This window comes from Manacus vitellinus, unplaced genomic scaffold (genome assembly GCF_001715985.3).
Source record: "Manacus vitellinus isolate BGI_N305 unplaced genomic scaffold, ASM171598v3 scaffold_0_pilon, whole genome shotgun sequence".
NCBI lineage: Eukaryota > Metazoa > Chordata > Aves > Passeriformes > Pipridae > Manacus > Manacus vitellinus.
In genome coordinates, this window is record NW_021938789.1 from 38,029,007 (window position 1) to 38,048,233 (window position 19,227).

Here is a 19,227-nt window from a genome sequence, read left to right on the forward strand (position 1 = left end):
CTACACAATGCAGTTTGGAAAGCTGAAGTTTTAATATCAGTGGAAGAGCGTATCACAGGGCACGTATGTTAAATTAAAATAAATTAACATTCCATGTTAAATTAAATGTATAATTGCATGCAGTAAGACGAGTGCGCTAGCATACAGTAAATACCCAGCTCCATTTCTCCTTCCTTTTCTTTGGCCGTCAGGTGAAATCATAAACTGGGTTGCGCTGGACCGCGAAAAGCAGGCTCACCACCAGCTGTCCGTGCTGGTGACCGACCAGGGGTCCCCTCGGCGGAGCGCCACGGCCGCCGTGTACATCGCGGTGCGGGACCGCAACGACCACGCGCCGCGCTTCCCGCGGCCGGCGCTGCGCATCCAGGTGGGAATGCGCCGGGAAGCGCCGGGCTCACAGCGACACCCTGTGGCGCGGGGGCGGCGCGGGCGTAACGGGGAACCTCGGGTCTTGTCAAACCATGGCACTTCTTCGCCTTGTGCGCTGCCAGATATAAAGGATACACGGATACAGTTTTATTTATGTATGCAGTGGGTTTTAATCTCTTTTAATTTTCGACCTCCCGGTTTTCTGTACTGAAGAGTTAATTAGCGATTTATGCAGACGGTAACAGAGCATTGCTTAAATAGCTGTTACTTAACCATCTCCTGAAATGCTCATTGCACTGACTGTAAATTAGTACTGAAAACAGAGCAACAGATAAACTCTTGTGTTATGGCAAGGAATTTATTCTAAGACTCATTTTATCGACGTGTACTTGCAAATTATTTATAAATTACTTGGTGACAGGTTTTGGAAGGGCAGCCATCAGGGACACTTGTTACAACCATCTTTGCAAAAGACTTCGATTCTGGAAACAACGGTGTTGTATTATATTCAGTAGAATCAGGTAAGAATTTAAAGTGTTATTAATAAGAAAAGATACATTAAGGTAACTGGAATTTTAGAGGTGCCACGTGTACATACATTTTGTGTTTATTTTGTGTTTCTGGTAAAATAAAGGTGCCTGTGTAAATAAGAATCAGGACCATCATGTGTCTTATGAAGTACCCAAGGAGGTGCAAGCAGCTACCTTTCCTCCCTTCCCCCTCTGTGCTATCTTTCCAGGGGTTTGGTTGCTTCTGTGGCTGACCAGAGTGTGTTCAAACAGCACTCAGGAAAGATTAGGACCATGATTTTGTACTGTACAGTTTAGTATTTCAGTCAGTTGTTTAACATCTTAAAGGAAAAATGATCTCCCTTTTCCCATGACCAATTGAAAATTTTCTTACTAAAATAACAGTTTGCGACAGTCTGAGACAGGGATTGGAGGGATCAGCAGATAATCTGGGCAAACAAGAGGCTTGTGGGTTTTAGTTCAAGTTTCACCCTTTGTTTACCGCTGCGTTAACCTGACATAGCATGGCCACTTAAAAACACTTTTCTTTAGTTTTTCTCATAATTCCTACATGTAGTAGTTCACTTCTGGGGTAAGCTGTAGGATCCAGTTTTGTTTGCAGTGAAATTAATAACAGAGCAGTCCTAAATTAGAACATGAGTGGGACTGGGGCATTAATACTCGTAAGAGACATAGATGTGATGTCTGTTTTTACTGCATGTTTTTACTTGCTATACTTTCATAAAAGTGATAACTCCATCTATAACCGGGGAGGTCTGTTCTTCCTGCTTTGTTTCACTATTGGTTCAAAACAGTAAGAGCTACCAGGAACAGAACTATTTCTTTCCATTTGATACCTGTTCCATTTTACCAGCTTAGTGTAACCAGTACCTTTTAAGTGTGATATTTGTAGTCTGTGGAAATTTGCACATAGAGCATACTGTATGACCGGAGCAAGAAAACATATTATTCCCTTAATTTGAATACAAATGACTGCCTCTTCCAGAGGGAATTGGAGAGAACCTTAAGACTTCTGCACTGTGAGTAAGAATATTTTGCACAAAATGATCCCCCTTGAGAAAAAGGGAACGAGTAGTGTGCAACTCTTTGTTTGACGTGTGATAGCCAGGCAACACAGGAAGTGCTTTTCAGGGGTCTCTGCTGGTCTGTGTATCTAACTATATCCCCTTCCTTCAAACAGCACATTGGATTTTCTTACTGATTTCACTGTAGAGCCCCACAGAGGAGTAAGTTAAAGTTCAAATTAGAAAAGTTACTAGCAACACAAAATATGGCTGGTCTTGCAAAAGCTGTTTCTAGAAAGAACAAAAGGATAAAAACAGCAGCAAAAAAACCCCCAAACCCAACCAAACAAAAAAAACCCCAAACCACTAAAAAAGCCCTTCCAGCTTTGGAACTAGATATTTTCCTGATAAACAAATCCAGAAACAGCTGAGTTTCTCTGATACTAATTTTTGTTGTTGTTGTTCTTAGTTGGCTCACTGCCTTTAACATCTGGTCTTCTGTTTCATGGTGAAGTTCTTGCCTGGTTTATATTTAAAATAGTATTTTCTAGTTCTGGGACACTGTTCAATACTAAAATATGAAGAAGAAATATGATCTGATTTACAGCCATATTTGTTAAACACAAAGACAAGCAGGCTAATTGGGGCACTGCATGCAGACCAGTGCTCTTTTCTACAGTTGTGGAACTTCCACAAGATGAAGAGCTGTGTGTGTCAGTGTCAACTGTTAAGCTTGTAAATGTCACTGGGTAATTTTTAATGTTCTTGAGATCTTGAAGAAATGTCAAGATAGCAGCAATAGATTAAGCTATGCAGGAGGGTTACTGACAAATGCCAACAAATTACATAAGGAAAAGTCTATAAAAGAACTGACGTTTACATGCCAGATGAATTCTGGGTTGCAGGGAAGTATTTCCTTCAAAATTCCCCTCCCTCTTCCAGAAAATCAAAGCAAATCATCCTTGAACATTTATGTGTATGGAAGTGGGTGGTCATATGACCCTACCTCCACTTCTATGTTATCACTGAAAGAGTAACCTAATTCAGAGGGAGGTGAATCCCAGCTATGCGTGCTGTTCCTTAGTGATGCTGGCAAATGCGAAGTGTATTGCCTGGCCTCCTTTATGACTGCCAATAGGATATAGTATAGCATTTACAAGAAAAATTAGTGTGTATTTATAGTGCATGTTAAAGTATTGTTTTGTGTGTTAAGACTAGCATTGGCAAAGCAGAGGCTTTTACAGTTATGTTTGGACCAGTTATGTGAAGACAACATTAGCGCTTGACCACACAAGTGCTAGGAGAAGCCTATTTTACACTGCTGATACACACGAATTGGCAAGTGTTGTATGTATGTCTGTGAAATACTTGTTCTCCAGAATGAATTGCAAGCAGTGTGCAGGGAGCACTCCTAGACTTGCAGAGGGCTGCGTTTCTGCAGAAACCATCATATTCAGGTTCTTGGGGAGCCATGGCATTGCTTTCCTCTTTTCTGTTAAGAGAAACAACTTTTCCTTCATCTCAAAAGAGAATGAGATGATCAAGGTACTAAGTATTTGCACACCTAGGGAAGGTACAGTTCTTCAGGAATTAGGTTAAAATATACAGCTAACCATCACTAAATTCTGAAGTCACTGATACCTGAGAAATCTCTGGTGTTACTCTGCGTCTGCTTTCTGGGCCATTTTGCTGAAGTGCCAGTCTGTGGAAGACCTGAATGTTTTACCAAAGTTCACAGTAACACATTCCTGGGGGTTTCTCAGGCCATCTTTTTTTTTTTTTTTGTCCCAAATTGCAATTTCTCTGATCATGTTTGAGACCACAGAGCTGAGAAAGTGCCTTGACCTTGGAAAACCTCATGTAAATGAAAGCCTGGCCAACAGGTTGGACAAGGCAGAGGTGAAAAATTTAATTGTAAAAACATATCAGTTTACTGGCAGGTTACTTTTGCAAGCACAAGAAAAGTCTAATTACCAAGAGATTTACTTTTTTTCTGTTTCATGCTTCATCTGCTCCCTCCAGTTACTTTATTTCTTATTCATTTCTCCTGTACTTTCTTCCTTTTCCCCTCATACACAAAAGGACGTATTTAGGGTGCATGATATAAGCAGCAGTTGCCTAATTCAAGTGACTTTTCGAGATGAAAGCTGAGCAAATGTTTCTGGAAATGCAGGGAGCATGAGCTTTTACAGCAATGACTGACATACTCTATGAGTGTAAAACTTTTTTTCTGATTTACAATCAAATGGTTACACTTTTAAATTTTCCAAAAATAAATTTTAAAAAAATAGACTGATAAAAATAACAGAAAAATAGAAATAAAATGTTTCAGTTTTGGCTGTCTTTATAGAGACAAACAAAATGACAAACACAAAATGGAAGTCCCAAGGGGTTCTGGTTCTATACAATATCTCTTTCCAATATTATCAGACTTTTTTGTTACCTTTATTGCTACCAAAATATGCACAAACCTGAATGTTTCATGCAATATTTGTATTTTAATGAAACTATAAATGTTAGTTTTAGCAAAATACTGAAAATATATGCATGAAATTCACATTATGTGTTCTGTTTTTCATATCTCCTCTGCCTTTTGCTTGGCTGGGATTTTATGTCATGAAGCATTATATGGAACAAAATGGCATATCTGTGAATGTAGACATACTGTTGGGACAAAAATCAGGAAAGTAACCCAAAAGCTACTTATGAAAACAGTAATATAGAACCATTAATATTTTGAAACTATCATGAAAAATGCAAAATGCAGGACTGTCTCATTCAATATATTTGTCTCTACATATTGTTTTCTTTTGTTGGCTATTTCCTCATTATGTTCCAGACAGCAAGACTCAACCCAGAAGGGACTCATGGAGAATTAGGAACCTATAATCAGACAAAAAGAGCAGAACCATACCAAAAAACCCTCCTATTTTTTGGTTGTGAAAACCCAGTTTTCTATCTAATTTGCTCAGTGGTTTTTCAAATTTTACAGGTGCAAGTATTTTACAGGTGCAGATGAGGTGATTTGGAACAAAAACGAGCATCTATATGTGCAGCTAACTAATTTGCATGTGTAGATTTGGAGAACATAAACAGCTTCATGCTCACTTAGGTGTCTATGGAAATACAGTCCTTTATGGGTGTTTTGTGTACTACATCTGCAGTGAATTTATTTTCACCACAGATGCTTATTAGAATAGCAGCTGTTATGCTGCGTGACTTTGTTTAACCCACTAGTACACCTTATTAAAAATTCATGTAACAAAAAGCTGTTTGCATAGTATTTTGAGAGAAGTAGTTATGACAATTGTGATTTTCTCTGTTTCTGGTAAGATATATGAAGTAATAGATACTTTCCATTTTACTAAAAATTTGAGAGTAATTTGATTCCATTTCTTGAAAATGGGGGATTGTGTGTCGGTCTCTTTTCCCAGGTACAGAGTGATAGGACAAGAGAAAATGGTCTCAAGTTGTGTCAGAAAAGGTTTAAATTGGATATTAGGAAAAGTTTCTTCACTTAATGGGTTGTAAAGCATTGGAATTGACTGCCCAGGGAAGTGGTGGAGTCACCATCCCTGGAGGTATTTAAAAGACATGTAGATGTGGTACTTAGGGACATGGTTAAGTCAACTTTGCAGTGTTAGGTTAAAGATTCCACTTGATGATCTTAAAGGTCTTTTCCAACTTAAATGCTTCTATAATTCTAAGTCAGAAAAAGCTATTTACTCATCTGTGGTAGAATTATTCTTTGTAGCTCTAGAATAAATGTAATATGATGTAGCTGCAAGTAGTAATTTTAATTTAAAGTTGCTTGTTACTAGAATGCCACCAGTCCTCGATGAAGGTTATAAGCATGATTTCCAATATTCACATGTTGCTCTGAAACAGGTTACTGTAAGATTTTAGCTACCCTCAATTAGGTCCTGATTCAGAGCACAGACAGGGCAGGCAGCATCACTGCAGTTACAGTGTCTTAGGGGTCCATAGGGCTCTTTGCTGACCCCATGGTCTGGCAAGGCACAGGAACCAGCCGTGTGGCCAGCAGCAGATACTTGACCCTTTGTGCTCGTTCAGAGAATAACACTTAATTCCTTCTCTGGCCCTGCCTGCCAGAGTTGGAAACAGAAGGACCAATCCTTGGGTATCTGTTGTTCTCCTGATGCACGTGCCATTGATGTGAGTAATGACCTGAGAACAAAATGGGGCAGTTGCTTTAGTACTCCATGGCATTTCTCTCTGTAGCTTTCTAAATCCAAATTAAGTGGTTTATAATAACTATGTACCTAATGAAGGAAGATGAGGTGAATGAAACAAGCCAGAGATCCAAATGAGTGCAGCAAGTTCCTTTCCTCTGCGTCCCGCTCTTTTTCAGTGTTTATCACAGTGTTCAGTATTATGGAGGCAAGCTGAATTGATTTACAATAACACATGTCCATTATTACCCCATAGAAGAGGACATAGGATACTTCCAGATTGATGCTGTCAGTGGAGAGTTAAGAACAACCCAGTCTCTATCACATGCTGAGAGATCAGACTATAGAATGATGATCACAGCCAGGGACCAGGGGATGCCTTCGCTTCAAGGACATGCTACTGTTTACATCCAGGTACTTATTTACACTGTACAGATAGAACAGTTATATTAGATTATTAATTTCTTGGAAAAGAAGACATTTTGGAAGAAGGTAAGGAAATAAACTGAAGAAAGGAAGAAGTTCAAAATTGTAAGCACCTTGTCTCATGGTAATTTTCTTTAGCCAATTTTCTGTTGAGGGAGGAAATGAGAGGGCAGACTCCTTTTGATTTGTTAAGAATACCTAACACCATTCTGGATTGTCTTGCAAATAGATGATGCTTGTGCTTTAGTAGGAGATCATTGCAAAATCCACTGTGTGCTCATTCCACCGGCTGTTTATCCAGCCAGAGTAAGGCTGCTTTGTCCAGGCCACCTGTGCACTCCTCCATCCACGGTTGAATGTCACTGAGGCTGCTGTGTTCAAGTCACCCAAAAGATGGTTAATTTTGGATAGCTTGTAAAAATATGCTTTGGTCAAGACAAGTTAGAGATCCTTTCATTTTAAAGCATTAACTTGGAACACTGCAGCAAACCATAATGAATGAAATCCTGTAATGACATAAACAATCCTCAAAAAACCCATCTGTTTGCGCTTGGTAAACTGCACAACGTACCGTGCATTCTTTGTCACATCTGTCTGTGTGGTGCTGTCCTATGAAGAAAGACAGTTGAAGTGCCTCAGAATAGAGGCAGAGATAGAAGTCTTCGAATTGTCTGTCTTTGGACCCCTGGGATTCAGAGGATGAGAGACAGTTTTGTCCCTTTTTTTTTTTTAAATGTGGCATTAAAGGATTATGGAATGGCTGACCAAGGGCTATTTGCTCTTACACAGCATGCTGAGTTTGTTTTCTGGCTTTGAAGCATACTAAGAGTAAACGTAGTCACAAATAAGAAATTATTAAACTCTCAATCAAGGAAAATAATTTTCATGTCAATATTCATAATAATGGGAAAATACAACAGTCTTTGTGTTTTGGTTGCAGGTAATCCCACTGCCCAATGGGAGATCTGGCTTCTCTCAAGATTTCAAGCACTTTGTCGTACCTGAAAATTTTAAACCGGCACAAGTGTTGGATTCTCTGAAGTGGCCTGATAATCATCTAGCAATTAACAGGAAACTGCATTTCAGTATTGCTAAAGATGATGATAGTGTTCATTTTGAAATAGACAGCTTGACAGGAGACCTTTTTCTTTCCAAGGAACTTGACTATGAAACAGCTTCACACTTTCTTTTGCAAGTTATTGTAAAGGATTATAATAATAATCCCCCACAAAATAACACTGTCTTCATAAGTGTTGACATAGAAGATAAGAATGATCATTCTCCATCTTTTCAAGATGACTTTGTTGTGATTGGCATAGAGGAAAATGTACCTGTTGGCACTCTGGTTTACACATTCAATGCAAAAGATGGAGATGGCAGTTTTCTGAACAGCAAAATACAGTATTCCCTAGAAATGAGTAACATGGGTGAAAATCTATTTCTTATTCACCCTTTGTATGGCACTTTGACCACGGCTTCTCCACTAGACAGGGAGATTACTGATTCTGTGATTTTTACAGTGTCTGCGTCAGACCAGGCAATAAATCTGACTGATCGGAGACTGGATTCCTTGGCTGTGAAAATTATTATTTTAGATGTCAATGACAACAGTCCCAATTTTACATCTTCGTCTCTTTCCTATGTCATGGAGGATGCGGAGGTGGGCTTCCTTGTACACCACATAATTGCAAAAGATCCTGATGAGGGAAGAAATGGACAAGTTACATATTACATTCTTTCAGGCAATGAAAACAAAGCATTTGTATTGGATAAAATCACAGGTACTGTAACTTCTGTTTTCTGGAGTTTCTTGTGATGTGCATCTCAGGACAACATTTGGGAGTGAATACAGTGCAATAGTGAAATACCCCGTTGGCATTCTACCCAGGTGCCTTACTGTCCTCAGGAGGGATTACCTTGAGGAGAGCACTGCACAAGCATGACAGTACTGCATGCAATGAGACTCAGCTCAAAAATTTTGGCATGACACTGTTACCATGTTGTTTAGGTGTACTGGAGTATCTTCCAATAGTGCATTAAGGAAGGTGGAAAGAAAGTGTGTGCAGTGAAATACTCCATTCTGATTTTGGCATGATGCATACTTAAAGCATGTGCACATACATGCTCTGATACATACACACAAGGGAAGGCAAGCCAAGATCAAGGAGTGTGTCCACTGTGAGTGGAACATGTTAAGTGGAGGCTCAAAGTGCCAGTGCATTTTATTCTTCAGTCCTCTGAAATTCTCTGGTTCCTGACTATTAACCGTCTTAATGCAAATGCAAATATCACCCTAATAGTTGCAATATGTTCTGGTTCTTATTCTGATTTTGAATCCATTAGTTGATGCAGCTGACACTAATCTGTAGAGCTCCTAAGAGCATAACTTATGTGCAAAAGAAGACATATATTTATGTTAAATAAAGTTAAAAAGTTAATCCCAAAGTCATATGAAAAGTAGTACCTGAACTTTAGGTGAATTTTCCATGAATCCCAGTTCCCTCTAATGTCAAAAGGAATATTCTGGGCCAATTAGCACCCTAAAGGGAATCACAGGTAATGAATGACTCCAAAGTCTGGAAACCTTGCAGCAGTGGCACAATGATGCTACATTGAAACTGTGAGTGCCGTAACAACTAGGATCCTAACCTGGACCAGAATACTTTTTAATACCTTCTTTTTTTATAATAGGACTCTTAACTACAGCCCAGCTTCTAGACCGTGAGATTCAGGAGCGCTACAGTTTGACAGTCATGGCTCTTGATGATGGAAGCCCAGCTCTCTCGGCCACGCAGGTTCTGACCATCGTTGTTCTTGATGTGAATGATGAGATCCCAATATTTACAAAGCAACTTTATGAGACTGCAGTTCCTGAAAACCAGGATCCAGGAGAGTTTGTCATAAAAGTGGAAGCTGTGGACCGAGATGCAGGTAATTTGTGTCCTTTTGCTGTTGATTTGATTGTGGACCATAGTAGACCAATCCAGTCTTGCTGCCATGCGTGTACAGCTGCTGTGCTTTTCCAAGGTAATGTATGAGTTTTGAGTTTCAAAACGTGTTTTGGTTCAGGCTCTCAACCTTTATTCAGGGCTTGGAGGTATTCTGACTTGCACTCTGGGGTAGCTTCATCTCTGACTGCTATATTAAATGTAAAATGTGCACTTGCATGACACGGCCTACTTTAGCTTTCATGTGAAGAAAGCCAACGTGCGCTGGTTAATAATTAGCAAACAATGTTCAGCTTAGTTAAAGTTAGTATCTGAATGTTTTGTTGCCGTCGATCAGAGCGTTTTGAACAGTTTTAAAGCAATTCACTAGGCATGAGCCCTCGTTTTGTATCAGAACCGGCAAATATGCACTCATCTTTTCTGACCAGAGAGGGGCACTGTAATCCAAGATTTTCCGGCTGGTTGAGCTGTGAACGGATCGTGGAAGCCGCTCTGGAATTTAAACAGGATTTTTCATGCAAAAGATGTTAATGCATTGCTTTTCAACCACACACAGAAAGGATGAATAAGGCGGGTGGTGGGTGGTTCATCTGCTCTGTGAATCACAGGTGAGGACTAAACCTGAGACAGTCTAAGCAACACAAAATTCTTTTTAGTTCTTCAACTACCTGCTCTTTTGAAATATCTAAAATGCACAGCATATGATGTTTACATCATATGTAACTGATGTAACTGCTGGAGCAGTTACACAGAGTTTTTGGTCTGCAGTAAAGATAAAATCTGAAAAGAGAACTAAATATTACAATACTGCTGCATTTGCCCAAAAGATGGTCTCAAATCTGTGCATGACTTTCTTTTTACTGTGGATTCACTTTCTGTACATCTTTAGAATTGTGTAAGATTGTGCCATCCAAAAAGTAGATTATAGAACTTTTTAGCAAAATAATTTTCTGTATTCAGTAAGATTGGTCATTTTAATGTAGAGCATATATTGATTACAAAAGGCAGATGTGAGCTCAGGAGAGGTGTTATATAGAAAAAGCCATTTCCCCACAAATCTATAAAGCATTTAGAAATTAGGAATGGGTAGGTATCCCTGTCTGTGATGATCTTCATGACAGCTGAGCAGTGCTGCAATCTGCCTCTGTATCTCACTCTTCCAAGTATTTTCTTTCTTTTGTGGATCACACTATATAAAAAAGGTGGTATTTGGAGAAAAATGTTTGCAAGATAATAGAGAAAAAGTGAGAATTTGCTTGAATTCCTCTCCCTCCTCCCTTCCAGGGGCAGTTAGGAGGAGGGAGCCGGGGTGGCTTGGCAGGGTGGAGAGGAAGGGCATTCCAAGTGTACTGGGTGGCACAGTGTGCGCCTGCCTGCGCAGACACTTTGGGTTGGAGCACTGTTGTGGCTGATTGTTCCTTCCTGCTATTTTTTTTTGAAGTACATTTTCCAGTAACCACAGTCCTTCTGTTGGGTCTTTTTCTCACATTTGCCTTATTTGGCCCCATGTCATGCATATGTAATAGTGTTGTTTCGTACAAATACTGAAGTGATGTTCATAATGTAAGAAAACTTGATTTATATAGGAGTCATATAAATATAATGCTATGCACTTTTCTTGTGTTTTTGGAATACAGTTTTTTTGAATGATGCTATTCTCATAGTGTTCTTTTTTTTTTTTTACATCATACTTTTTACTTCATTTTTATAGACTCTTTAAATTGCAGTTCACATCCCAGTAATATTTGCATAGTCTCAGTGGAGGACTTTCTTCCATCACATTTTTTCTGTTCCCTTCATACATTCTCTGACTGACCACTGGGAGGAATAATTTTTATTAGCAATATCTGCCATTCTCAACTTTTTGTTTTATTTTTCTTTCTACTTCAGTCTCTGTGAAGGGAATAGGGTCTTTTTTGGGGGAAATCATGACTAAAATTTTTGATTGGAGTGGTTTTCTTTCCCATGAATATCCATGAAACTTCTTGTTCAACTAACTCCCTCATGCACATTACAAGACCTGCACTTACTGAATGTCTGTGTTGCCTCACTTTGGGAACCCTCCGTGCCCCCCTGCAAATGTAAAAGACACACGTAATACAGGTGAATGTTAAAAAATATGCATGGGAAAGCAGAGATACCAGCAGCATATTTAAGATAGGTCAGGGGTTTGTCTTGAGGCAGGTCTTAGCAGAAGCTCTGAATAAACTAAACTACCATTTGGCAAGGCCTGTTTTTAAGCTGATGTGCACCTCTGTGGCTCAATAGTTGTGTCTGGAGCCTTAGGAGAAAAATTTCAAAAGGTTAATAGGGACCACTGACTTAGAGTTATGAGACAGGGCTTACTGCCATTCACTAGATATTATTAGAAAGGATGAGATTTGAGTCTAGATTTGGGGCAGGGAGGACATTTATTCTCATTGCTTCTTCACCAGTGTTGGCACTTAGGCATAACCACAGTATAATTCCACGGTTCTTGCTGCTTTCAACAAGCTGTAGGAGTGCAGGGACTACCCATGCTGTGGCAGGGGAACAGGAAAAGGGGCTGAAGGCTTTCCCTGGCTGCAGCTCAGGCACCATACATCCCCTCTGCCATTTGGTCAGCAGGGAAAGGGGTCCTTGTGACCGGCCAGTGGCAAGAAATGGGTTTATTTCCTCTTCCAGCTTGTGATGTGCAGGAAGAATAGTTTATTTCTCATTTCAGCTTGTAACTTCAGCCCCTGAAATGTGGCTGGCACTACTGAATAATTAACCAACAGGTTGGATTGAGTGCAAATGTGCTAGCTGCTCTGCTGTGCTATGAGAATGTGTAAAGTCATCATGCTTCTCTCTTGGGCAGGATGTGCAGCTTTTTCCTAATGCTTCTTGTACACTCCTTGCAGCTGGATATGGGAAAGAAGGTTAATTAAGATGTTACGTATCTGTGTCTTTTAAAGGCTAAAAGTTTTAATTTCGACATTATGTGGATATTCAACTCAGATGGCACCTATATGTGTACATACGTATACTATGTATTGTATGAATATGTCCCTTCCTTGACTTAGTTTAGGTGCAAATGCATTTATAGTAGTAATTCTCTTAATCACATTTCAGTAGCATTGTCAAAGCTATTAAAAGGTAAACAAAGGAAGTCATGGATGTTAAAAACTGTAGGCTCTGTTTCTTCTCTCACATGGGTGTTTCTCCATCAACTCCAGTGCAGATGTGTTGCTTGACTGTGATCTGTGCTTGACTGCAGCAGATGAGAGCAGGCAGGCAGTATTTGACTCTGAATAGCAGTTTTTGTATGACTAGGAGTGCTGTAGTTTTCCAGGTGCACCAACTGTTCCTACCCTACTAAAGGACTGATTGTTGGTTGGAAAAAACACAGAAGGATTAAATGAAACTTCGGAAAATTTTTTAAAAAATTAAAGAGTACAGTAGTACAAGCCCTTGGAGTATAATGTAGGATTAAACTCATTAAAGGTAATAATAAGTGTGATGGAGATGACATTATACTTTCCTCAGGAGGGTGTTGCAACTAGAAGAAATATGACAGAAATTATTTTATAACCATAATAGGTAAAAGTGTGGAGTCACATTTCTTGTTCAACTCAGGGATGCAACTTGAAGGAAAGGTTTTTAAAAGCCTGCACACTTTTAGCCTGTTTCCTAGAGAAAGAAGGAAAGGCTAAAATCCCTGTACTATGTACAAATGGAAGGTCTGATTAGGAGCTGTATGGAAATGTCATTCAGAAAAAACAGACAAATCTGTAGACCTGAATGTGAGGAAAGTGGCTATGTTTTACTAAGACTTCCATTCTGTTTTAAAGGATTGAATTCCTTGCTTTGGTATAAAATCTTACCAGGAATTGGTTATGAGAAATTCAAGATGAACTTAAGCAGTGGAGAGCTCGTCACAACTGCATCACTGGACAGAGAAACCCAGGAGGTTTTCAGCATTAAAGGTAACAATGTAAAATATCTATGAGTGCCTCTACAGTGGAAAGTGAGAATGGGTGTGGTGTTACTATCAGCATTACTTTTTTTCATGCCTTCTGAATTATGTACAAGTGGTAAGATTTTCTGGTACAGAAGTGTATATGCTTTTTGCATTGCACAAATAACTCTCCTACTCTGGTATTATTAAGGAGTATTTATTGTTGCACCCACAACCACTGAATAAAATTTGCTTTCTTTTTACTGCTCGTAGTTTTGGTTCAAGACAGTGGAACCCCGTCACTATCAAGTACAGTGACAGTTATCTGCACAGTGCTGGATGAAAATGATCACTCTCCCATGTTTCTTTTTCCTGCCTCTGAAATCTGGATCCCAGAGAACCAACAGCCTTCTGTTGTTTACATTAGCCAGGCTGTAGATATGGATGCTGGCAATAATGGAGCTCTAAGATACAAAATAATTGGTAAGCTACACTCCATCATTTTTGTTAATATAAATCAGGGAGTATATAAACAGCAGGATCCAAGTTTTAGACTAGTCTTGATTTTACCAGGCTCCCTAGCTCCCATCTTGTCTGCATGCTTCTTTTATGTGGAAAAGAAAAAAGATTTTTCACCTCTTTGTCAGCATTAATAAGCACTTCCCAGGCATACTTTCATTCTGCTTTCTGGATTTGAAATAGTACAGAGAGAAAACCAAAAAATACCAAATGCTGAAAGGAGGAATTAATCATGAAGGCATGATTTTGTCCTTTCTGTTATAGTTGTAGAAGTCTGAATGTAAATATACCCTTGAAAATAAGTGCAAGAACTAATTGATTTTATTTATTTAATGGTATTTAATTTTATTTTATGAGAGCTTCTTTCACTCAGCAATTAGTAATGTCATACTTAGCTTTCATCTTGCCAAACTCTCCCTGTGTCCACTGTGCCAATATAAACTCTACAGCTGTTCAAAGCCTCCTGTAATATCTTTTCACAAATACAAGTTTGCTACGCTTATTTTGGTCTGCAGCTCTCAGCAATAGCTCAAGTGTAGGCAGAGAACTACTGTGGTAACAACCAACAAAAAGTTACGAATTCCTCTGTTTTCATGATTTTCTATGATATTTAATTTAATTATCTTTGGTTTTTCTACACATTATAAACTATGTATGCCATTCACTGTTACTAAAAATGCTGACTTCTCAGTTGACTGATTCGTATTTATCTCCCACTCCTCCCAAATCAAGACCTTGTACAACTATTCAATTCCAAGAGACAGGTTTGTAAAAGAGAACAAGGAGCAAGTAATTACAATTTTCAGCAATGCTTTATAGGTTTCTGGAATTTGTAACCAAGGTTGGGAAGAGGTCACTTCATGCAGCAACCTAGATGCATGAGCTTTTATAAGGTGGGCTGGTTTGGGAAAAACGACATGCATCTGTTCAAATAGCCACTCTGTAAATTGATATGACATTCTGCACTTACTGTCATTGCCACCCACTGATTTAAATGAAATACAGGTTTTAATTTGTGTAAGAGAAATAAAATATGTGAAAGGCACATGAGCACACCAGCTGTACGAGCAATTGGATCTTGTTATTGCAATTTACATAGCACAATCACAAAGGGTTCTTTTTTTTTTAATAGTTTTTGGTGATAATTTTATTTTTTATGTGTTTGAAAGGTGGAAATGTTGGAGGATACTTCACACTAAATCACACTTCAGGCAAACTGCTGGTCACTCGTGGCTTAGACAGAGAAGACATCAGCAATTTCACTCTTGTGATTGAGTGCCATGACCTAGGCAGTCCCTCGAGGAGCTCCACTGCACAGCTCTATCTAACAGTCTTGGATGAAAATGACCACAGCCCGTTGTTTGCAAAGCCCCAGTATCAAATCTCTGTGAGAGAAGACCTAGAGGAAGGCTCAGCCATCCTGGACCTCTATGCTTCTGACGAAGATGATGGTCTAAATGGTGAAGTTCTGTACTCCCTCATTGACAACACCTTTGGAGCATTTGCCATCGACAGTGTAACAGGATCTATAGTTACTACAAAAGCACTGGACCGGGAGACCAAGTCCCACTATACATTTAGGGTTGTAGCAAGTGACTGTAGCACCCATTTGCCAAGGAGCACCACTGTCAGTGTTGTGGTGCACATTGAGGATGTCAATGACAATGATCCCATCTTTTTGCAGAATCCTATCAGGGCATTTGTGCCTGCTGAAACCCCTGTGAATGAGATAGTAGCCACTGTGAGAGCAGAGGATGTGGATCTGGGATCAAATGGAGCTATTGTTTTTAATTTGATGATAGCAGAAACTGTATTTCAGATTGATGTGAAGACAGGTGACATCATTCTTCAAGAGCCCTTGGCTTCCAAGGACTTCAGTACCCAGCTGCTAGTGACAGCTTCAGATCAAGGTATCTCACCTCGAACAACCACAGCTATGATCATTATCTTTACAGAAGAACAAGAGGAGGAGATTTCATTCAGCCATAGCCTGTATGAAGCAAGTGTGCCTGAGAACAGTGCAGCAGGTGGGCATGAAATCCCTCTTCTTGGGGTTGCCAATCTCCCCTCCTTTTGAAAGAGTAATTGTAACAAATAGTATAGGAAAACCTTTCTTTTCTGTGCAGCAGCAGGGAAAAGTTAATGCGGATGTAGCAAATACCCACCTGCCCTTTTCCAGTTCACCAGCATTAAAAAGAATGGAGGTGTTGTCTGGCTCTTAAGTTTGCTGCCCTTGTACAGCAGTGATGCTCTCATTAAATAGCTCCCTTTTCAAAGGTGGTATGTTTCTATCCCTGAGCTGGGGAAGCCTTGAGCATCATTCCTTTAGCAAAATGACTTTTGTGGTGGGTGGACAGCATTTATTTGTTTCACTGGCTGATGCTCACAAGCATACATAAGGTGAGTGTTGGGAACCAGTTTCGATGTGTCATTTCTTGTTTTGGCAATACCCTTCACGAACTGTAGTAGCTTTCAGAAATACTCTAAAACCATACTGAAGTTTCTGATTTTGCAGAAGGAGAGAGGGAGGTAGGGTGAGGGGAAGGGTAGAGAAGTTCAGAGGCTGTTGGTACATTGCCACTCAGACAGGCTTCTTGAGTGTCTCTCTATTCTCTAATGGAATGATACCAATGGACAAACCAGCTTCGGTTACAAGGTGTTTACAGATTTATTTGGGTTTGTTCAGTGTAATGATGAGAAATACTGCTCTACTTTTTATCATTCAAAGAATAATAGTGGTTATCCCTCCAGCCAATTAGGTATAGTAAGTATTTTCTTCTGCTTCAGGGACTGGTTTCATTCTAATGAAGGGCAGAAAGGAGTGCCTTTCACATTTTTCTGTCCACAAATCTCACTATACAATTGGCCAGATGTATTTAGAGATTTGACTTGCACTATATTCTTGATTCAAACACCTCATGAAGTTCACCTTGAACAAGTCATTATTCCTCTTTGTAGTTCTTTATAGTTTAAATTTCTCTCAGTAAAATGAAAGCAGTACTCTTTTATATCCTATGGGTCTTGTGAGACTAGTGAATTCTTGGATCTTGAGTAACAACCTATATATTGGATTAGGAATCAGTAAATAAGAAATGTGTTAGTAATTTTGGAAAACCAATCAATATTCTTGGATGATTGCAAACAGAATAGAGAATGAAGGGTGAAGATGCCTGTTGCAGTAATTACTGCTGAGGTTATTCAGCCATTCCTTTGTGCCTGTTTGGGACTACAAGCCAAGTCAATGTATTTTAAGATAAAGATAAAGCTGTGAGTATTACTGTTTCAATTAACAGATTGAAAATAGGCATTGAAGTGTTCTTTTAATTAAGTGACTTTCTTTTTGTTAACCACAGAGGAAATATTTTGGTTTCAGGCTATTTTTAAAAAGTTGTGATGAGTGATTAATCAAACTACCGAGCAAGAGCATCCTTCTCTCTCTCTCACTGTCTGTCTAAAAACATGGAATGTTGGAAAAAGTGAAAGGTTTCCAACAGGAAAGAGGGGAATGTGCAGCAACCTGATGGTTAAAGCACCCTCCTGAAATATGAAAGATACCCTAGGGAAATGCTACTTCCAGAAGACAGTTCTGATATCACAGCATTGTGTGTTAATCTCTGGTTTTCCGTCTTTTCACTGATCTGCCTGTTGGCAGTCAATTGTGGTGATATACAGGGGACTCTGTCCCAAGTGGCCAGAAAGCCAAGAGACCAGGCTGTTTCCAGAGGCAAGCTCTGGGCTCTGTTTTGTCTCTTCCTTGCTGCAGCAGGCTCGGCTTTTCGGAAAGTGTCGTGAAAACCTGTTTGTGAGGCTTCCCAGGAGAGTAAGGTCAAGACCCAGGGGTTTTAGTCTTTTGATGGGAGATGGAATTAACCTGCATTAATCCTGCATTAATATTTCTTTCTATTTAAGAAAAAGGAAAAGAGGGAAGATAGATTTTGTTAGATTTAAAGAAAGAGAAGAAGGATCAGGGCTTTCTGGCAATAGGTATACTGCTCTGATCCTAGATTTTCATAAGCGTAGATATGTTCCTGAGTCAGGCTAGAAAGTCCAGCCTGAAATTACAGAAAAGCCCCAAGGAACTGTGGTATCAGAATACCATAGTGTTCTCCCATTCAATCTATAGAAAATATAATTAAGATTCAATTTAAGTTGTTTTGATTAAAGGAAATTTAACAAAGCTTCAGGGTAAACATGAGGGTTTGATCACAAAATCAAATTTGTGTTTAATAATAAGTCTATTTGCTAAGAAGATCAAATTCTTTTAAGAATATGAGAGATTTTATCAAATACCAGTACTGTTTCGTCACTGTTTATGGTGTTTTCTTATTTATATAAGCATACATAAATATTAAATATTTTAAATTTCAGTAGGGAAAAAGGCATGATTATAATTAAAACTGTCATGGAAGTTAGCTTATAGGATATATGTGATCCTGGGACCCCTACGAATGTGAATAGTACCAGTGTATTCAATCCAGGAGAGATTTACATTACATGCTGATTATTTATAGATCTGGTATTAATAAATGTGGCTTTTACTCCTAATTTTATTTCTGCCTTAACTGATAGAGGGGGAAAATGCTAAGTTTATTTTAAAAAGAATAAAAAATCTGAATAATATAAACAACAAAAACCAAAGCCAAGTGTCCTTAATTTTAAGGTAGTCTAAACCTCTCAACTGGGTGAGTGCCTTGGGAACTGATCCCTGTGGTCAGATTTTCTGTAAATGTTTGACCAAGTTTAATGACCTTCAGAAAACCCCATTTTTCTATTTTTTGTTTAATATTGAATATTTAATGTCTTTAAATATTATAAACTGCATTACAGCAGGCCTTAGAAACCAGTCAATAAATAATAAGACACTGTGCTCTTTAGAGGGTAAGAAACCTTTATTATTCACCAAACTTTCAGTTGAATGGTTGTTTCCATAACAATTCCTTGGAGAAAGATTCACCAGTAAAACTTTTTGACTCCTCTATTTTTTTTTCTGATAGATACAAAATATGTAGGCTCTTACTCTGTAAGGCACAGAATCACAGAATGGGTCAGGTTGGAAGGGACCACATCTGGTCCAACCTCCCTCCTCAAGGAGGGTCATCCTAGAGCACATTGCACAGGATTGCATCCAGACGGTTCTTGAATAGTCATCTCTGTGCTCAGTTAGCTTTTCCTTTCATGGCAATTAAGAGGTCTCAAGAAATAATGGCAAGGATGAACCCAGGTCAGAAGGCAAAGGACAGGAAAAGAGACTACTATAATGAATACTGAAGAGAGAAGAAATGATACAAAATTACAGTAGCTCAGTGCAGTGCTGGTGTG

At 39.1% G+C, this 19,227-nt stretch overlaps 1 protein-coding gene across 1 annotated transcript in view; it reads left to right on the plus strand.

Annotated features, from left to right (window-relative positions):
• DCHS2 (dachsous cadherin-related 2) overlaps nucleotides 1–19,227 on the plus strand; it is an 88,653-nt gene that overhangs the window by 48,841 nt on the left and 20,585 nt on the right. Inside the window, exons 6-13 of the mRNA XM_018071050.2 lie at nucleotides 192–367; nucleotides 791–890; nucleotides 6,353–6,510; nucleotides 7,463–8,303; nucleotides 9,214–9,453; nucleotides 13,283–13,417; nucleotides 13,663–13,872; nucleotides 15,078–15,935. Coding sequence (XP_017926539.1) covers nucleotides 192–367; nucleotides 791–890; nucleotides 6,353–6,510; nucleotides 7,463–8,303; nucleotides 9,214–9,453; nucleotides 13,283–13,417; nucleotides 13,663–13,872; nucleotides 15,078–15,935 — 2,718 coding nt within the window. The remainder of the gene's footprint in view (nucleotides 1–191; nucleotides 368–790; nucleotides 891–6,352; nucleotides 6,511–7,462; nucleotides 8,304–9,213; nucleotides 9,454–13,282; nucleotides 13,418–13,662; nucleotides 13,873–15,077; nucleotides 15,936–19,227) is intronic.